The sequence below is a fragment of the Coregonus clupeaformis genome, chromosome 24, assembly GCF_020615455.1.
Source record: "Coregonus clupeaformis isolate EN_2021a chromosome 24, ASM2061545v1, whole genome shotgun sequence".
Classification (NCBI taxonomy): Eukaryota; Metazoa; Chordata; class Actinopteri; order Salmoniformes; family Salmonidae; genus Coregonus; species Coregonus clupeaformis.
In genome coordinates this window covers 20,058,824-20,081,097 of record NC_059215.1, presented here as the reverse complement: position 1 = coordinate 20,081,097, position 22,274 = coordinate 20,058,824, and the positions used below count along the sequence as shown (strand labels likewise).

The following is a 22,274-nucleotide window of genomic DNA, read 5'->3' as shown; positions in this document are numbered from 1 at the left end:
AAGCAGCAAGTCGATCTCCAATTTGCTCCCACCAATAGCTGGAATACTACAGACAGATTGTAGTAAACACACTACTTTCACAGCAGGGGTGTGTTATTGCTGCTTTTACTCGCCATAGGAGTTGACACAAGGTAAGACATAGCCTCAAATACTTTTAGCTTTGAAATGGCATTGGTTTACTATAGTCCATTCCTTCTCTATAGCTCATTTTTAAGTTGTATCTATTAGCTTTGCTTCAAATGTTATTCATTTATGTAAGATGAGTATCCTAGTTTATTGATATGTATAATCATCACATTTTAATTCATCTCACTTTGTTGTTGTATTTGGAGGCTATAGTATTTTGATGCAAGAATAAAGTATCTCATTACACCTGTCTAAAATAAATAATGGATTTATTGTGAAGGTGTATTTTATATAACATGGATTTATTAGACTTGTAGATGTTCCAAAGGTCTGCATCAGTGGCTTGTAGGCTATGTGTAGAAGCCAGGATATGCTAAATGTGTTTATGTTAATTAACGGTCAATTACCGTGAGACCGGCAGTTATTTGCTTGACAATCACCGGCTGACAAAATGTTGTGACCGCCACAGCCCTAATGGCAGCATTAACGTTACGAACACATGTTGCACACACGCACACGCACACACATACACATACACATAAACACACACACACACACACACACACACACACACACACACACACACACACACACACACACACACACACACACACACACACACTGACAAACAGTGTCTTCTGCAGGTTTCAACTGTGATCAAGATGGGCAATGAACATTCCGAAAACAAGGTATGTTTGATAATAGCCTACTTTTACAGCATGCATGCTTTACTTTGAATGTTGGAATATAGGGGAAAGAAGTATAGTTGTGGCATTTTACACCCAATGGAAGTGTTTGCTGTCTAATAATAGTAGTTTCAAGTTACAAGCAGTAATATATTAGAGATATTACGTGTGCACATACATCTAATACTAATTGATGGTCCGTACAAAATGGAGTAACGATGAAAGTGATGTGATGAAAACAATGATGACAAGAGAAGCTTATGTCAACAATCTTTCTTCTCATAGGCCGAGCAGGCTCCAGAAAAGCATCTGAATGGAGGCTTGAATGGCCATGCTGTAAGCATCTCTTCCAATGGCCTGGAGAATGGTGTGTCTATGAGTGATTTAATAGCCATTTATCCTGTTGTCACCTGATTGTTACCCCATGATCAATAACAACTGGATGCAACACCTCTGTCTGTGATGTCTATCATGTTAACCTAGTTATATATGTACTACTCCAATGGGATTATATGACACTGACAGTATCCCTTGTAATCAATCTTGAATTGCTGGATTAGTCTGGGTCAATTTACAAGTCTCTCATAATTCTCTGTAAATACAGCAATCTGTCAATGCTACTGGGTGGTGTTCAATGTTAACTATAGGCGTAGCCTTCAACATAGAGGATGAACAGATGTTTGATCAGTCCTTGTGTATATTGTCTCACTGGATCAACAGTTATGTACAATGATTTGCAGGCCAAGTCCATATGTATTTTCTTTAAGGGCGATAATATTGATATTGGTAATCTATTCGCTAGCAAGTGAGCAACTAAAGCCACTGTTTCCAGACTGTGTTTGTTTCACACAACTAGCCTGTATGTCCCCAGTAGCATGTTAGTTTTACATACAGCGCAAGGAAAGGTTTTGCTTGCATTTAGCTTAGGGTAATGAGCCTAGCACTGCATTGATTAGTCATAGAGGTAGTATCATTAGGAAACTCCTTTGGTAAAGTTGCATACCATTTCCTATACCCTCCCATGTTCTACTGAATGACATGTTGGGAACTAAGATTAATAATAATTATCCTCTTAGATGTAAGTTCCCCTGTTTTGGGGATCTGCGTGGTTCTGGTACCGGTTCCGACCGACATTTCCGCTTACAAATCGACCTGTGGACACGTAGATCGAAATGGCTTTCATTGAGCGATAGCCCTGGTTCCCACCCACACAGTAGGATTTTTTCGGAGCCTGTGTGACGTAGGACGTGAAATCTGAAACCACTTGAAGCTGGGATGTCCCTCCTACCATTTCATTCGCTCTTCCGACTGTCCATCAACTCCAGGCTGAACCCTACATCAAAGCACATAAATGCCTGCAATCGTTAAATCGTAGCGCAGCAGGAGAGAGTGATTTCTTCACGGTATCACAATCAGAGATCCATTTATAGCCATTATTCTAAAATAAAAAACATTTTCTATTTGTCATAGACGGACAATATTAATATGAGATGGAAGGCGAGTTCCTAACGAGTTCAGGAAGCCAATCTAGAGCTCTGTGAGACATTCACAGTGATGGGGCAGACGTTTTGATCAAGAGAGACCTATAGAAAATATGCACATTTTCTCTAACACTAAACATACAAATGTGTATTTTGCAGTTAGTTTAAGGAATGTGAAATCTTATAGTTAGTCGTTTTATAATTTGATGATGCTATACTTAGAAAGCATATAAGTCATTTCAAGCGTTATTCATACAGTTTTGTTGAATAGGAAATACATCATATAAAATATACATTGTACCGTGTACTTGAGCAATTTATAAAACATTTTTTACCAGAAAGGTGAGATTTTTACCTTTCTTTGAGTATGCAGCATTACTAGTTATTGTTTATGGCCCTCATGATAAATAATTACTTTAGGGGATTACGTAGATTACATTTTCGATTATGTTTAGTTACATTGAACTGGCTAATTTCCATTACCGGACATCAAAATGATCATAGCCAGGTATTACATGATGCCCGTGTACAAATGATGAATCATATCATATAACTTTATTTGTCACACCAACTAATTTACTTATATCTTGCAGTTACCAGTGAAGCAGCTGTGGAGCAGAACAGTAAGCCTCCCTCAGTGCCTCCCTCTGAAGAGTCAGGTATAGTGGAGGCAGATGGCAGTGGTCTTGGGCCTGTGGTGATGGAACAGGAGTATGCCATCAAGAAGGTTCCAGAAGTGGAACCAGAGTCTCAGAATGCTAAGACTCAAACCACACCGGAACTGGAACCAGTCCCCCAAGAGAAGGAGGAGCCCAAGAACAGTACGAAAGAAAAAGTGAACATCTTTGAGAACCTGTTCAAGAAGAAAGCTAAACCTCAACCCAACCCTGATCCAGCCCTGGAAAAGGAGGAGCCCATAAAGAAGAAGATTGTGGAGGAGATTAAGAGTTCCCCAGAAGACCAGAAAGTCCCTGTGGCTGTGACCAATGGGATCCAGGCTGTAAGTATCTAATCAGTGATCCCTTCAAGTTGGGTTGGCATTAGTTCCATTTCAATTTCACTCGGTGTACTGATAATTAATTAATGATCATCAACTCCTAACTTGAGATTTTTACATATCGAAATCTAAGTGATTTTGGTTATTCCAATGTAGTTAACTAAGGATATTGCCACTGTAATGTGAGGTGTACTGGGAATTGGTAACATTGATTTACAGTAATATTGCATCTGTTGCGAGAATATCCACAGGTCATTCTTCACTTTCCCAGTGTATAACAAAGCTTATTACAGATCTACCAAACATCCCTGTTGATTCTTGTTATAAAGGAGACAAACGAAGGTGTCATTTCCTTGCCATCATCCATTGAACTGGATTGGGAAATATTGATGGCTGCACGTTTGTTTCCAATGCAACTGGCAGTCAGATTCCCATTTCGGGAGGCAGAATCTGAACTTCCATTACTGCCTGATTTGCTTGCGGCAGACGCCATTGAAATCGCCACTGAAACCACTGAAGAGCAGCCAGAAACCACTGAAGCGCAACCTACGGACAAGAGTGTCAGCCCACCTGAAGAAGAGCCTACGGAGGATAGTGTCAGCCCACCTGAAAAGGAGACAACAGAACTGGTCATTGGTGAAGAAGTCACAGAGGATAAAACTGTAGAGGACAGCACTGCACCTGAAGAAGAGCTGGAAGACATTGCAAGTGTCCATGAAGATGTAGCTGCTGTAGAGTCAGCAATGGCTGAAGAACTTGAATCTAGCCCCATAAGTACTGTAGAGCCTACAGTGAAGAGTGTCAGCCAACCTGAGCAAGAGCCTGAGAGTGTAAGCCCACCTGAAATGGCTGAAGAACTAGAAGAGATTAAAGAACTTCTTGAAGATGTAGCTTCTATAGAGTCAGTGGAACCTCAATCCAGCCCACCCAAAGGAGAAAGGTGCCACTCTCCTTACTTGGTGTTGGAGAATGATGGAAGTGAATCTAGTCATGCATGGACAGTTGTTGAGGAAGATCCAATTTCCAATCAAGAGGTCCCTGGTGAAACAGAGCCGGTACCTGAGGATGAAGACACCATTTCACAACCAGAGGACATTTGTGATTCTGAAGAAGACAGGAACGAGGATGAAGACGAAGGAGATGCACTTTCTGGAGATGCTACAGCATCGTTGAGGTTGCTCGGTCAGCTGCAATCGGCATGTATGAAAATCATTGAAGAATCAACATATAGGCCTATCAGTGTCAATGCTGGGGTTTCTACGGAGGGCTGCACTATTTACATTACACTTGAAGTCAGTCTGAGGCAGAGAGGCCAGTCGAAATGAGACTGGGGCTAAAATATTTGGAGTAATTTTCAGCCTGAGGAGCAGGATCCTCCTCCTAAAACCTCAGAGAAGACCCACTGGGCACAGACGTCAGTTCAACGTCTAGTTTTGATTTACATTTGGTTGAGTTGTCAACTAACATGAATTCAACGTGAAATCAACAAAAAATGTCACCATGTCATTGGATTTAGGTTAAAAGTTCTGTGAAAAAATATGAAATGCCCTTATGTTGATGACTATTTGCAAATCTAATCAGTTTCCATGTTGATTCACATAGATTATTTTGGTTGAAATGACATGGAAACAACATTGATTCAACCAGTTGTTGCCCAGTGGGTAGATTGTCCTGTGAATAAATTATTTAAACAATGTGAAAAACCATGAAATTGAACTTAGACTATTTGAAGTATTAGTTTTTTTTATTATTTTTTTTATAGCTAACTTGACATGGTTATATGGTATGGTTTATTATTTTATTTTACCTGTAATCTTTACAATTAAAAGTTTCAAAAGTTTGATTTAAAAGATGGTGTGTCAATGTGTGTCAATGTTTTACTTGTATCTGCCCCTATGTAAATAAACAATTCAAATTCTATTCAATTATTTACATTTAATCTTTTACTAATGTGTACAGATGTAGGATCTGATTTGATCACTCTATTGTTGATGAGAATTACCCCACACAACAGAAAATGGTCATTTGTAGATTATTCAATGTTTAAAAAGGCTTCTAAAGTTAGCAATTTCCACTTTAACATTTCAGACTTAATTTCACCTAATTTAAAATGTATCAACCCCTACAAAAAATGTCCATGAATTATAATCTATATAATAATTCACATTTCCTGTTGCTGAAGGATTATTTTCCTGCTGTAGCAAACTGGCTCAAATTAAGATCCTACATCTGTAGATCAGTCTGTGAAATTTATGTAGAGGGGATGGGATGTGTAAACATATTAGATAGAGTCAAATCGTGTTCCGGTTCAACATATAGTGTTGTTCAATGACTGGAGCCAAGCCTAGAAGATGAATGAGCATTGTTTAATTTAAACTAAGTCATATTACTGTAAGGAATATTCAATTAAATTGAAATATCATCAGATAAGTATGGGGGATTTTCTTACAATATCAACATACCACAAAACAAAACAAGATATTTGAGTTTGCTGACATTTCTCAGAGCAAAGAGACAGAAGTCTCCAACATTGCTGAATATCAATGAGTGTGGGTGGAAACAGGCATTAATAAAAGGATGATTGTTGATGATGCCTCGAGTAGGCAGAGGCATGGTTGGAATTGTGCTTCAATCTCAGTGCTGCGTCTAACAAACTCATTGCTTGTGTATCAGCTTCACTGCTCAAACACTCTCTTTTTTGAGGGCTCATTCTTTGCGGTTGTCTATAGGAGCCATTTGCTGAGGTACAGGAGGATACAGAGACTTCAGAGGAGCGTCCCAACCCTAGTCCACAGGCAGAGGAGGTCAAAAGCCACAAAATTGGCGAGGAAAGCAGTCACATTCAGGAAAACCAAGAGGGAGAGACTCAAACAGAAGAGAATCCAGTTATGAACTTCTTCAAAACACTAGTAAGTAGAATTTTCATTGGATTTGATTTGTATTGTTTAAAGAGTTGAAGAGTTATTTTAACAGTAAGGTCCGTAAGTGAGTAGATATACACAAAATATTTGATCTATTTGCCTCATGTTTGTTTTAAAATACGTTTAAAAATGACACTACTTCATAAATCTGTAAACTTTGACAAAATATTTCAAGCCTTTGTAAAAGTCCAACTGTGAAACCACTACAAACACTATTGAAGAACCACAATTTATTTGGTATGGAAAAGAAAGATTGCCATAATGCTGTCATAATTCCAAATAATGCCTCTGAATAGCAAAACATTTAGCCTAATGCTTGATTATGGTATGGTAATCCTAATATTCTGTTGTGAAGTAGGGACCACAGAAAATTACATGAGGAAACAGTGGTCCATCAGTGATGTCATTGTATTTAAGACTGTATAGTGCTGTCAGTGATCATTGTGTGTGAAAATATGTGTAGAGGCAGCATGAGGGCGTCTCTAAGACAGAGTGACCACGTCTTGAAGGAATGATTACACAGGCAGCTATTGTCATTTCTCTTCATCATGCCTTCTTTTGGAATCATGCCTCCATAAAGAGTTAACATAGCTCCAGCTCCAGCCCCATGCCAATCAAATCCTTTGAACATGCGGGAATGTGGTGGTCTTTTGTTCAGCCTATAGTGTGCGCTCACAAGGGAGGCCTGTGCCATTGGAAGTTGAGATGCGTGAAGATAGAGCGAGGGAAGGCCTACGCCATCCCCTGAGCACAATGGCCGTCACAGTGAGAGAGCATGTACTGTATGTGCTTTGCCAGGGACCTCTTTATGTGCCATCAGTTAGACAACCGTAGATGTCAATGGCTACAGTGCCTTCTGAAAGTATTCATACCCCTTGACTTATTCCACATTTTGTTGTTACAGCCTGAATTCAAAATGGATTAAATATATGTTTTTATTTCTTCTCACCCATCTACACACAATAGCCCATAATGACAAAGTGAAAACATGTTTTTTAAGACTTATTTACATAAGTATTCACACCCTTGAGTCAATACATGTTAGAATCACCTTTGGCAGTGATTACAGCTGTGAGTCTTTCTGGGTAAGTCTCTAAGAGCTTTGCACACTTGGATTGTACAATATTTGCCCATTATTCTTTGCAAAATTCTTCAAGCTCTGTCAAATTGGTTGTTGATCATTGCTAGACAACCATTTTCAAATCTTGCCATAGATGTTCAAGCAGATTTAAGTCAAAACTGTAACTTGGCCACGCAGGAACATTCACTTTCTTCTTGGTAAGCACCTCCAGTGTGGATTTGGCCTTGTGTTTTAGGTTATTGTCCTGCTGAAAGGTGAAAGCAGACTGAACCAGGTGTCTGGTGGAAAGCAGACTGAACCAGGTTTTCCTCTAGGATTTTGTCTGTGCTTAGCTACATTCCATTTATTTTTTATCCTGAAAAACTCCCCTCCCCAGTCCTTAACGATTACAAGCATACCCATAAGATGATGCAGCCACCACTATGCTTGAAAATATGGAGCGTGGTGCTCAGCAATGTTTTGTATTGGATTTGCCCCAAACATAACACTTTGCCACATTTTTTGCAGTTTTACTTTAGTGCCTTGTTGCAAAAAGGATGCATGTTTTGGAATATTTTTCTTCTGTACAGGCTTCCTTCTTTTCACTCTGTCAATTAGGTTAGTATTGTGGAGTAACTACAATGTTGTTGATCCATCCTCAGTTTTTTCCTATCACAGCCATTAAACTCTAACTGTTTTAAAGTCACCATTGGTGAAATCCCTGAGAAGTTTCCTTCCTATCCGGTAACTGAGTTAGGAAGGACGCCTGTATCTTTGTAGTGACTGGGTGTATTGATACACCATCCAAAGTGTCATTAATAACTTCACCATCCTCAAAGGGATATTTAATGTCTGCTTTTTTTTACCCATCTACCAATAGGTGCCCTTCTTTGCGAGGCATTGGAAAACCTCCCTGGTCTTTGTGGTTGAATCTGTGTTTGAAATTCACTGCTCGACTGAGGGACCTTACAGATAATTGTATGTGTAGATAGATGAGGTAGTCATTCAAAAATCATGTTAAACACTATTACTGCACAAAAAGTGAGTCCATGGAACTTATTATGTGACATGTTAAGCACATTTTTACTCCTTAAATTATTTAGGCTTACCATAACAAAGGGGTTGAATACTCATTGACTCAAGACATTTCAGGTTTTCATTTTTAATTTGTAAAGATTTGTAAAAACATAATTCCACATTGACATTATGGGGTATTGTGTGTAGGCCAGTGACAAAGAAATCTCAATGTAATCCATTTTAAATTCAGGCTCTAACACAACAAAATGTGGAACATGTCCAGGGGTGTGAATACTTTCTGACGGTACTGTATATGACTAACTGAAAGACATCTGTCCTATGAAAATAGTAATTTCACTGTTCCCTGTGAATGTAACTCTCTTAAAATACTTTGATATTGCTGCTATCTACTGTAGGTATTACATTTCATTTGAAATAGTTTTATTAAACATCACGATACACTTAAATGCTAGATATTTTTTTATAGGAAACAAAAAGTAGCTAACAATTTTGCCTGCCATCCAAGAATGCACACAGACACTCAATAAACACTGAGTATACAAAACATTAAGAACTTTCCATGACACAGACTGACCAGGTGATTCCAGGTGAAAGCTATGATCCCTTATTGATGTCACTTGTTAAATCCACTTCAATCAGTGTAGATGAAGGGAAGGAGACAGGTTAAAGAAGGATTTTTAAACCTTGAGACAATTGATACATGGATTGTGCATGTGTGCCATACAGAGGGTCAATGGGCAAGACAAAATATTTAAGTGCCTTTGAATGGGGTATTAGAAAGATGTTCATAATGTTTGGTATACTCAGTGTATGTATGTGTGTTAACTAGGTGACTCCCACAAAAAAGAAGCAAGAAACAGCCACCCCTGATGTTGCAAAAGACCAGGTAAGCATGTATTTTTATTTTAAACATAATACATTCTGAAAAAACACTAAATCCCATTTAATACACGTTCGTTAGTATACTGTATATTCTACATGTAATGTTATGCAATTATGTGCCTTTGGTAAAGTCATCTAAAATAATAATGAAAGCATTTTTTCTTGCCGCAGCCTTACTTTACCTTCAGTAGAAAGAGAACATCTTTCTCACTGCTTACACCAACAAAGGTGAAAAAGTAACAAGTGAAACACATCTCACTCTTACCACTTATCATCTTCATCCCTTTGGTAACACAAGGCCTCATTCAACATTGCCGCCATTAACATCTACACTTGAATTCTGTTCTGTTTCAGTAGCAACATATTAACCTACTGTAAGAGGCTTTTGGATGACTGTGATTGTGACTGTTATTGAATTCCGCTGAAAAAAAAGAATATATTAAATCATTCAAATTCATTATATTTCATCCCAATTACGTTAAACAAGCCACTGATTCTTGAACCTAAAACAAGTAGTTAGTTGTGTCAGCAGTCTGCCGTAACTGGCATCCATCTTCTGCTGAAGGCCACACGCAGCTGAGAAGACCTGTGCAGGTCAAGGGGCACCTTCCTCAGCTGTGAAGCCTGTTGCAAAGGAAGCCACTGCAGGTCCTCTAAGCAAGCTATTTAGACAGAAGATACATGATCTCTTCACGGAACCAGAATGGTGATTATTCTCCTTTTTACATGCACTAACTAATTGTTTGTTGTTACCAAACATTCACAGAAAGAGGCCCAACCAACAACAACAACTACTGTGAGTACTAACTAAATAAATAAATAAACATATAAATAAATCATGTTTTGTGAGCTATTAACTGGATGTCGGTGATCAACTATTCCTATTTTGCTTCCTTTTCCATTGTGTGTCTCTCTCTAATAGGCTGCACAAGTAGTGGATGCTCCAGCAGCAGCCAAAGGAGGAATGTCAATCCCACCACCTCCAGCCCCACCTAAGATGGAGGTTAAAGCAGAACTAGCTGCCCAACCTGTGACTAACACACCAAAAGAAGAACCAAAGGGTGCTGCCAAAGAACCAGAGGCCGCCAAGCCAAAATCTGACCTCCCGTTCAGCAGACTTTTCAGCAGAAAGGTAAGCCAATGCTGGCACTACAAGGCACTTAGAAGGAATCTTTGGCAAAAGAAATTCAGCAGCTGATAACATTCTGTAAAAGAGAACATAAAACATAAATGTGTGTCAGATTGTAACAGTTTGATGTGAATTTGAGGCACTGATAGGCCTCAAGTCTAAAATCAAGGTTAAGTCAACAAGTGGAGCCAGAGCCCCTGCCAAGCCTGCTGCAGCGGTATGACAATACAACATTCAGCCATTTTGAAACTAACAGAGTTAAGCTCACTGTGACATCCTTCATTTCATTTAACTGTTTTAAAATCATTGCTGGGTACAAGATCTACTAGCTACATCATACAGACTGCTGCCCTTTCTCTTGAGCAGAGCGTCAAGACAGATACCAAACTAAACAGTCCCTCAGAGCAGTCCCTCAGAGCATTCCTGTAAATGTAGATCCATCCTGATACTTCCAGTGACATATTGTGACATTTCATGGAGTTTTATTGCTGATGTTTTTCTCAATGTGGAATCAACACACTTTAGATGGTGTTGCAATCAGCTGGACTGATAGCATGGCTTGTGGAGAATGGGCTTAGGTCTGCATCTATTCATTTATCATCTGTGAACATAAATAGCATAATAGCATCCCAAACAACATCAGAAATCCAACAGAATCTAATTCAGTCATTTTAACCCAAGGAAACAGCAGACCAACTATTAATTTCATACAGAAACTGAATTAGATTTTCATTCTGACTGTATGTGTGCATGTGTGACTTTGTGTCTTTATTTGTGTGGTGAACTGTGCTTCTACAGTCGTGGTCAAAAGTTTTGTATTGGTCTTCACAAAGTTCGCTGCTTCAGTGTTATGATATATTTTTGTCAGATGTTACTATGGTACACTGAAGTATAATTACAAGCATTCCATAAGTGTCAAAGGCTTTTATTGACAATTACATTACGTTTATGCAAAGAGTCAATATTTGCAGTGTTGACCCTTCTTTTTCAAGACCTCTGCAATCCGCCCTGGCATGCTGTCAATTAACTTCTGGGCCACATCCTGACTGATGGCAGCTCATTCTTGCATAATCAATGCTTGGAGTTTGTCAGAATTTGTGGGTTTTTGTTTGTCCACCCGCCTCTTGAGGATCGACCACAAGTTCTCAATGGGATTAAGGTCTGGGGAGTTTCCTGGCCATGGACCCAAAACTTCGATGTTTTCTTCCCTGAGCCACTTAGTTATCGCTTTTGCCTTATGGCAAGGTGCTCCATTATGCTGGAAAAGGCATTGGTCGTCACCAAACTGTTCTTGGATGGTTGGGAGAAGTTGCTCTCGGAGGATGTGTTGGTACCATTCTTTATTCATGGCTGTGTTCTTAGGCAAAATTGTGAGTGAGCCCACTCCCTTGGCTGAGAAGCAACCCCACACATGAATGGTCTCAGGATGCTTTACTGTTGGCATGAAACAGGACTGATGGTAGCGCTCACTTTGTCTTCTCCGGACAAGGTGTTTTCCGGATGCCCCAAACAATCGGAAAGGGGATTCATCAGAGAAAATGACTTTACCCCAGTCCTCAGCAGTCCAATCCCTGTACCTTTTGCAGAATATCAGTCTATCCCTGATGTTTTTCCTGGAGAGAAGTGGCTTCTTTGCTGCCCTTCTTGACACCAGGCCATCCTCCAAAAGTCTTCACCTCACTGTGCGTGCAGATGCACTTACACCTGCCTGCTGCCATTCCTGAGCAAGCTCTGCACTGGTGGTGCCCCGATCCCGCAGCTGAATCAACTTTAGGAGACGGTCCTGGCGCTTGCTGGACTTTCTTGGGCGCCTGATGCCTTCTTCACAACAATTGAACCTCTCTCCTTGAAGTTCTTGATGATCCGATAAATGGTTGAGTTAGGTGCAATCTTACTAGCAGCAATATCATTGCCTGTGAAGCCCTTTTTGTGTAAAGCAATGATGACGTCACGTGTTTCCTTGCAGGTAACCATGGTTAACAGATGAAGAACAATGATTTCAAGCACCACCCTCGTTTTAAAGCTTCCAGTCTGTTATTCTAACTCAATCAGCATGACAGAGTGATCTCCAGCCTTGTCCTCGTCAACACTCTCACCTGTGTTAACGAGAGAATCACTGACATGATGGCAGCTGGTCCTTTTGTGGCAGGGCTGAAATGCTGTGGAAAAGTTTTTGGGGGATTAAGTTCATTTTCATGGCAAGAGGGACTTTGCAATTAATTGCAATTCATCTGATCACTCTTCATGACATTCTGGAGTATATGCAAATTGCCATCATCAAAACTGAGGCAGCAGACTTTGTGAAAATTAGTATTTGTGTCATTCTCAAAACTTTTGACCACGACTGTACACACCTACCTGTGCCTTGCCATGCAGCCCATACAGTAGAAGGTCTAGTTGGCGTGCTATATGGCACATGTTCAGATTAACATCATTCTCCTCTCCTGTAGACAGTGGAACCAGTGGAGCCACAGCCAGTTGTGGAAGTACAGGTAAAAGGAGAGAACTCTTGGCATACTCCATCCTCACCGTGCCATCTTTTTCTCTTTCTGTCGGGTTGCATGGTGACTGTGGGTGTTCACGCTATCAGTTACAGAGGAGGCTGATGGGAAGAGCTATAAGAGGACGGGCTCATTGTAATGCCTGGAATGGAATCAATGGAACGGAGTCAAACACGTTGTTTCCATGTGTTTGTATTTGGTACCATTCCAGTGACTCCATTATGTTATGATGAGTTTCTCTGGTATCAAGGAATTCAATATGCAAGAAGATATTTAACACTTAGATGGAGAGTTGATAAGTATTTGATAAGTACAAAGTATTTAATAGATACGGTACCGGGTTTGCATAACAAACGGCACGTGCGTTGCCTCTTGTCTTCCGATCTACTAGAGAAAGAAAATATCTCTCTTCTTATAGTCCCTGTTACATATTGCTTCAACAACATCTGGTAACCATCAGTTGGCACTCCCCACCCTGATGGTATCACCTTGTACCCAAGGCAGGATATTCCATCTATCAATCATTCTAAGATAAACAACTGGAATTCTTGGCATTCAGACTCTGTGGCACCAGGTCCCAATTTCAATGTCTCACCTGAGAAGCTACCATCTATACCCCCCATTCTGTCTCGTCCATTTGCCAACCAGTATACCAGCAACATGAGAAATATTGAATTTGAACGGATCTCTCTCCATGCTCACTCCACGTGGACTCCTGTCACACTCCCAAGATACAAGCATGAGAGAAAATCAGTTGATAGCTTCGATTGGATGCTGTACACCTGTTGCAGGTAGAAGTGGTGCTGTACAGGACCGTATTCAATGCCTTTGTTGCGCCTCTTCAGCTGGTTTAGAGTTTTTTTTTAGGTTAAACCGTTCTTGACCAAATTATCCCTGCTATGCATCACGACACCATCTGTAGTTACCTCGAGAGAGGACAGATCATAACAGTTTGACGATGTATGGTCAGAGAGTGTCCTTCTGGCAGCGTACCAATAGGGAAGCTCGAAGTCACTACTGCAAAGACACACAGACACAGACAGACACAAAATAAAACAATGCTACCCAATGGCGAGGCCATCTTCATCTTCTGGTTTGGAACTGTCCTACAGTTGGACACATGGATCCAGGTATCTGTCTCTGCCACTTTTACCATCATCAAGGTAGTCAGCAACACCTAGTTCGGGCCCCTCCACTTAGGGTCTTTCCAGATCTTTCTTCTGTAGTCTTTTACTGCCACAAAGTCTCCAGGGTGCAGACAATGCTCAGATTCTCCTGCTAGATTGGGCAGAGAAACCTTCACCCGTGGGAAGAAAGTCTTAATAACATTGTTAGGTGAGACACAGTATGCTACTGTACCATGTATTCTCATCAGTCAGGAGAAGCCTTGAGATTAGGAAGTGCACATTCATAGACAAGCCCCCTACTTTGTTTCCTGCCACACATACATTTACACATAAAACATTCCATCTAACCCATAACACATTAATTACTACTGCTGATATTCTTAGTACAATTCGCATATTTACCAAAAGGCCCCAGGGGACCAGTAATTCCCCCCTTTGGACACATGACTCACATTGTGATTCATGTGTTCAAAAAATTAAACAACAACATTGCCTGTTAAACCAAAATAATACATTAAATTAGAATGACAACCCTTGATAACGTCTTAAATTAATTGTATCCCATAAGGTAATTCAGGAATAGTAAAATTGACACTCTCTCTCTGTCCTTGTCATGGTCCGAATCACAAATATGGCTATGAACTATAAACTCCTTCATAATTATCAGTGTTTACATATTACATTTAAATCTCACACAATGTTTGTAGGCTCTCTAGTGAGGGTGATCAGGCCTCACCAGAAAGTCAGAACAGAGGTCAGAGGTAATTGAAATCCTTCAAATAAGTGTTTCATTCTATAGTAGACTAATCATTAACAACAGTCAAAAGATTTCATACATTTCGTATCCCAAGTGTACAGTAAGTCCTCAGTACAGTTCTTTTCAAAATAAATCACATATGTTTAATTAAAACTCACTCAGAAAATAAAACTTCAAAACCCACTAAACAAAATGAAATAGTCCACTCAGTCAAACATGTTTTAACACCACTACCAAATATACATAACAAGTGTATTGTGTGGTTATTTGCAAACCATATGGTAAACAAAACAAACAGAAATAAATAAAATAAAATGGTCAGGCCTTGTTTTATTTGGTAGCTCCCTTCACTGCCTACTCCGGATATCTTACTACTTATAAAACTGCCAAATTTAACTAACATCTCTCCCCAAGACCACATACTCGGGAACATCTGAAAAAGATAATGAAACCCCCTTCTCCTGTAAGAAAAAGTATAGATATTGTTAACATTCACTCTAAATCATTAACGATCATGACGATGATAATTCCACTATCTTCCCTCACATCTTAATCGATGTTTACATTTAATTCCTCATTACTACTCCAGAATAAGATGACCTAAAATCTCTCACAAGATGAAAACCACCCAAAGTTCTCTGATTTTGCAGTGAGTATTTTTTATTGATTACCCTTTAGACTCCACTGTCCGTAATTCACACAAGGATTATTCAACCCCAAAATCGGCTCCATTTGCTCCATGTCAAATTATCGTGGTATCGTTACTGGATCAACAAAATAGGTAATAGCTGTTTCGCCTTAGATTGTTCCTGTCAACCCTCTGCATGTCATATTTTATTCAGTCGGCAATATAATCAATTACTACGCGTAAGGAATCAATGATATTTTATCTCATAGCTTTTATTTAAAAGGTTGTTTGAGACGTTGTCTCCTACTTTTCCCTTAACATACATACTATAGGGGACTTCCATCAGTCCTGAAAAATAGACTCCCACTCAAGACACATTAGATAATACCGTGTTCCATTAAGTGTAATATACACCTTCTAAACTAACAAACCCATAACTACTTTCTGGTAATCTTGTTGCAATGATTTAGTAAAAATATAAATGTGTTGTTTAATCAATCCAGAACCTACAAAAAGTTGGTGCTGTCCCATCAGCGTAATAGTCAAAACTACCTGAAATCCACTGTTCCATGTAACGGAAACAGATTATCATCTTTAGAATTCAGTAACTGCTTGCATAAATCACTGGTGTTACGCAACTATAGAATTGAGTAATAATAATTAGAAATCATTTTAAAAAATCCCTATTCAACTATTCAGATCTCTGCTTCAAATTTCCCACTACATCCTTACACCAGCGGCGTAAAACATGGCATTAGTAAAGCCTATCCACAAACCACCAATAACTAATAGCATATTTGCATTCACCTTGTTAGCAAACATTATTGTCATTCCAGTCTACACAAACAATTCAATTCTACATTCTCATTTCCCAATTACATTAGCTCTTTAATGATAATTAGTTTGATGGAAACCCTAAATTGGCTTTGTACTATATTATAAGTGACATCGTTAATTTCCAAACCTTATGGGCAGTTTTCTCTTACATGTTGTACCCGGATGGAGAAAATCCCATAAGCCTTACTAGTTACATGTACATCATTAGGTTAAGTCAGTTCCCTATGTTATCCAAAAAGTGGACATACGCGAATCCATTGTCTAAGACTATTACCCCTAGTTTGTAGGCAGTCACATAATGCTTAACCTTATCTCTATCAAATGATCCATAAATGGCACCAACTCAGAAAACGTTTATTTATTGTTTCCCACCCCTCACGTACGTCTATGTTTTGGGTGCGCAAGTTAGCATATATTAATATTATTACAATTATGACTTTATGAAATCTCTATTAATCGATTACACACACATAAAATTCATCATATTTTCACATATTTACATAATCCATATAGAACGTTAGAAACTCCTAGGTAATCACATCAACCAATCCCTTTGTGTTTTTAACGATTCTCAATCGACACAAATCAGCTTCTTAAACATACTCCCAGCGGAACCAAAAAACAGACTTTAGCTTCCCGGACACTGCCCTGCCTGTCATGGGATCCTCCCAGAAAATACAGACTTTCCACTACTTTGTAAAACACCATCCCTGCTATCAATACCACTGCTTGATCTTCTATGACCTAATTCTGTTATATATCGAAACTTATTATCCAAACTTGTATCAAATTATCATACACATTTCTATAACTTATAATGCACACTTCAGATTAAAATTAATTTCTGCTCTCTGTTCATAAGGTAGCCTATGTTGTTCCATTCAATTACTTAACTTCGTTAGCTGACCTTTGCTCCTTATTAATTATATTTCCAGGCCATCATGCGCTCATTAAATCCCATGCTTTATACGCCAATTTCTTATAATCTAAATCCCATTTCGTGTTGCTTACTGCGATATTGTCAATTATATATTTTCACGCTATCTGTAACTTATCCCTTTTAAAACTACCATCTTGAGGATACTCATTATCTGTCCATGCTGATAAATCACTGAGATATGGTTCCACATAGAAAAATCCTAATTTTCTTAACATCCATTCGTGCGATGTGTGATTTTCTATACTTTTAAAAAGAGACATGTTTTAAATGCGGATTTGTCTGCAATAATTTCATCATTTCCTTTCTTTGTCTTCGAGGCAAATCAAGCTCTGATTTATTCTTAATTGTGATTGTCTTGCCAGATACCGGTCTACTGAGTTGGCTCCCCAATGTTTTTATATTAGTTAATGCAATGTTAGTAATTAAATGTTTGAATCAAATCCCCATCTTGTTCTTCTTTGTTTGTTTTTTAAACATTTTGTTTGTCTATTTAGCCAGTGGTGCCGTAATCCAAAATGTTAAATTGTAGCTGCAGTATTAGTTATGGTTTTCTTTCTCTCTTGCCCGTCTTGAGTAATTCACAAAGGACTAATTCTCTCTTATAGGGATTTTACAAAGGACTCTAACCTTTACTCAAACCTAACACTTTATGATGATTTTTACACACCAAAGGACTCAAACCTATATTTTTATATCTTTATAATGTCGTACACATTAAAGGACTCAAACCTAAAACTTTATGACGATTGTACACACCAAAGGACCCAAACCTATATTGTTCTATCTTTATAATGTCGTACACATTAATGGACTCAAACCTAATCTTGTTAAACCCACTCTCCTTCTCCTCTGTTGTTTTTACTCATTACTCTGAACACACCCTGTTTTGAATCATAGCACCATGTCATTGTCTAATTTCATATTTCTCCCTACATCTCTTTAAATAACTCAATACAACTAATCTTCCCCCTCAAAAATATTGAATTTTAAATGTTCTTTACAGCTCAGCTTTACCACAGATAAGCAGAGTTTAACACAATCCAAAAAATGAAGGTCTGCTTACCTGTCGGTTAGGCCGTAAACTGTATCCCGTTTGTAGACGCCAATCTGTTATGATGAGTTTCTCTGTTATCAAGGAATTCAATATGCAAGAAGATATTCAACACTTAGATGGAGAGTTGATACAAAGTATTTAATAGATATAGTACCGGGTTCGCATAACAAACGGCACATGCGTTGCCTCTTGTCATCCGAACTACTAGACAAAGAAAATATCTCTCTTCTTATAGTCCCTGTTACATATTGCTTCAACAACATCTGGTAACCATCAGTGGGCACTCCCCACCCTGATGGTATCACCTTGTACCCAAGGCAGGATATTCCATCTATCAATCATTCTAAGATAAACACCAGTAAGCTCCCTCAACATACTGGCATTCTTGGCATTCAGACTCTGTGGCACCAAGAGTTACCTATCTAATGGATTTAACCTCGTTCCTACAACACTGTGAAACCACGTCAAATCACATTCCTTCCATTACAATGAGCACATCCTCCTATAGCTCCTCTCACCAGCCTCCTCTGATCAGTTACAAGTTGTTTCATTCATCTCATCAATACGGTGGCCCTAAGGGGCAAAGTACATCATATCTCTTTTACAGTACCAGTTTTGGTACCTGAGTAGAGATTTTCATCCCCCTCTTATCTGTTTAGTGGGTTCTTTTCTGGTTCTTCCAGGTGGCGGACTCTTGTTTCTAATGGGCTCTCACACCTTCCTTAATCCTGACAATGGTTTATAATTAAGTTTTCTCTTTTGCTATTTCGATAAAGAAGGTAGACTCCTCAAAGATGGCCACTCTGGAGGCCTCTGCCAAACCAGAACCACCACCACCTGCACCAGAGGAAGAGAAGACACCTGCTGCATCCAAAGCCTCTCCTTTCACTTCCTTTTCTCTTTTCAAGGTAAAGCAGACATTTTACTCATATCTCACTTTGGTTCTCAACGGGAACTACACATGAAATGTCATTTTGGAAAGACAGGAAAATGTGTAAATGTGATAAACAATAACGGAATGGTGTGATAATTTGAGGACCTGCTAAACCAAATGGCCTCAAAAGTCCAGACAGCTTCAACAAGTGGAGTCCGACTCCTCAAGAAACCTTTCAAAGGGGTAAATGACCATACTTGCCAGCCAGTGTGAAATTAACAAGAGTGATCTCACTGAGTTCAGCTTATGCTATGCTGGTACTACCATATTGAAGTATCCTGCACAAATAATGAAATATCCTCCATAAATAATGTATATTATTTGGTACAGCAATTGAGATGTTGCATACACATGATCCGAAAACAGCTGGTAGTGATACTTTCTAATATCTCATCATTTTATCATCTTTACCAGCCATAACAATGCTCCCATTTATGTAGTCACTATTTCATTGCATCAGTTGTGCTCATGTATTGTGCTAGTCAGTGTGTTAATGTGTGTGCTCAGCTTTTTTAACTGGTGAGAGCAAGGAGGCAACATCATAATTAAGCTTCCTTTTGGATCGAAACTTGGAAGCCCAATGGCTTTCAGATGAACATTAAATGACTCAAATTATACTTTGAAATGTATCTCTTGATTATTTGTCATAATTCAATCAGGCTGCTGAGCCGAAAAAGGAAGCCCCTGCCCCAGCTGCAGAAGCGGTAGCTGGCCCAAGTGTAGCCAAGGATGAACCAAAGGCCCCAGAGGCCCCTGCTGTGGACAGCAAGCCCGTGTCAGGGCCCTCCGAAGGTGTGGAGAATTCCCCCGTCCTCCCTAAGAGACTGGAGAAGAGGAACTCCATCCACTTGTTCTTCAAAAACCTGGTAGGCTGAATTTGCAATCCCTCTCATAGCCAAATTTGCAACCAGTAGATGGCCTCGGCAACTCCCCATGACTATGAACTGTACTTCACTACGAAATGTCATTGAAAGATATTGCTTTGGGCAAAGTCATGTGAGGAAAGCAAATATAGGTTATTCCATGCAGTTTGAGCTACACTGATGACCAAAATGACCCTTCCCTTTCCTTGCAGGGCAAACGGCAGACAGATGCTGGAGTACAAACAGAACCAGAGAAGACCAAATAAAACGGAAACACCCTTTCAAACCTCACATGTCATATTTTTGCCAAACAAAATTAATCTGGAAATGAACTTTTTGTTTGTTAGATACATTATGTTTCTGGTCACACTACTGAAGGGATGATGGTAAGAGCAAGTGGTTTGAGGGGGAGAGGTGGACTGTGGACTGGTCTGTTCTAGTCTAATCTGTGTGGAGGATTTCAGAGAATTGTTCTTTGTGGAGGAGGTAAAATATATATTTTTTTCTGGTTCAAAGGCTTGATAGGTAGAGAAAAGTGTGGTTTTGTGACGTATACTGAGAGCAAAATCCATTTTCTATACAGTATTTACCCTTGTTTTAACACACGTCAAACTCATTCCACGGGGGGCCGATCGTCTGCTGGTTTTTGCTCCTCCCTTGATTGATTGATTGATTGATGAATTAAGGTCACTAATTAGTAAAGAACTCCCCTCACCTTGTTGTCTCGGTCTTAAAAACGAAAAACCTGCAGACACTAGGCCCTCCATGGAATGAGTTTGACACCCCTGCTTTAACATATTAATATATCTAAGGATCTAATGCAAATATTACCTTTAGCATATTTCCCCCCTCTTTATATACACATTTTACTAGTCTGAAAGAACTTGTGGAGTGCATACAATGGTTTCAGATAAGTTCATAGGACGTCTTGGAGAAGAGATGCATAAAGCTCAGCTTGGGATAGAGCGATAGTAATGGAATATACTCAACATTTAATGGAGGAGTTGGTGAAATGGTGGATATTCCTGCCAAGATGTTTTGATTTAGGCTAGACACATGCAATTTACAATGTACGTTTTAAACTTTGCAGGAACTATAGACGGATGCAAATATATGTCAAACACTAAATTACAATTCATGATTATATAATAGTACACGGGGGACCTCACAATCATTACGTTTTTTGGGAACTACACAGATCATCTGGTAGTCTATATAGCTAACACTGCACAGTCATGAATCATATCTGATTAACGTTTTTCTGAAGAATAAAGGTTAGTTTTAATTTGAGTGTACTGCTTTACATGTGTGTGCCTGTTTGAATGCAGTTGTTATCATCTTGGGGATCATGTCTGTTTATTTCTGCATCTATAATTTGATAGACTGGACCTGGAAGTATAATGTGGGGGCGGGGGGGGGTTATTGTTCTACTAAGCTAACAGATTTTTTTAAAGATCATACCATTGATACTTTAGCTTTTAATTTAAGGACCCCTGGAGGTACAACAAATATTTTAAAAATCAATTCGATAAAATATTGAATTTGGCCTTTACTGATATAGCCCATAGAAACACATTGAATAACACAAAAATAAATAATAAGGAATAAGGTTTTGAAGTGTCTGTCCTATATCTAGGAGATTCTTTTTGTACACATTTTAACCCCTTTTTTGGGGGGTCACAAAACTACTTCCATACTTCCATTAATTTTTCAAACCAGTACCGGGGTACCTTCAGACGAGTCCTTTGAAACTTGTGGGGAGTCCCGTCGTGTGAGTCGCCCCTTTCCATAGAGTGGTCATATTCATTTGTAGGCCAAACCATTCGGACGCTACAGACATTTTCGTGAGAAGACTGATTTTCGGCATGTATCCTGGTCTGGCAAACAGCGCTGTAGCTCTGACACTTTCCACAACAGATGCGGAAGGCGGACATAGGTTGATGCGGTGGATTGAGACACAGCCCATGAAAAAAAAAAACTGATACATGTACAGAATCTCTAGCTTAAACAGATAGATTTTGATGGGATTTTTTATTATTATGTTAATTAGATTGACGCACGGGTGCGTTGATCGACTCTAGGGGGTATTTAAAGCTATTTTTCTGTAACTGTAAAGAGAATAAATGTGTACAATTATTTGTTTTCTTGTTTTCTATTTCACAATTTAGGCCAAAAGTTATCAGTATAGGGAAATACGAAAACATATTTAGAGTGAACTTAAATGCCCCTGTAATATATTGATTTAATGTTATCATCAAACATGGTTATCAAGTGTTGCAATAACTGAAAAAGACATGACCCAACAAGTTTATC

General features: G+C 39.1%; 1 protein-coding gene across 6 annotated transcripts; it reads left to right on the top strand.

Annotated features, from left to right (window-relative positions):
- On the top strand, window positions 1–21,251 carry LOC121537970 (fibrous sheath CABYR-binding protein). Of its 6 annotated transcripts, XM_041845653.2 has the most exons (14): window positions 1–131; window positions 759–815; window positions 1,098–1,179; window positions 2,887–3,293; window positions 6,020–6,199; window positions 9,139–9,195; window positions 9,958–9,987; window positions 10,114–10,323; window positions 10,460–10,537; window positions 12,771–12,812; window positions 18,941–19,072; window positions 19,201–19,281; window positions 19,758–19,964; window positions 20,174–21,251. In XM_041845653.2, the coding sequence occupies exons 2-14, from the start codon at window positions 789–791 to the stop codon at window positions 20,225–20,227; spliced, it is 1,587 nt and encodes a 528-aa protein (XP_041701587.1). In that variant the 5' UTR covers window positions 1–131; window positions 759–788; the 3' UTR covers window positions 20,228–21,251. The 6 variants fall into 6 exon arrangements, with proteins under 6 accessions (XP_041701587.1, XP_041701590.1, XP_041701589.1 ...); XM_041845656.2 differs by lacking the exon at window positions 10,460–10,537; XM_041845655.2 differs by lacking the exon at window positions 12,771–12,812 and having other exon boundaries at window positions 18,944–19,072.
- The last annotated feature ends 1,023 nt before the right edge of the window (window positions 21,252–22,274 follow it).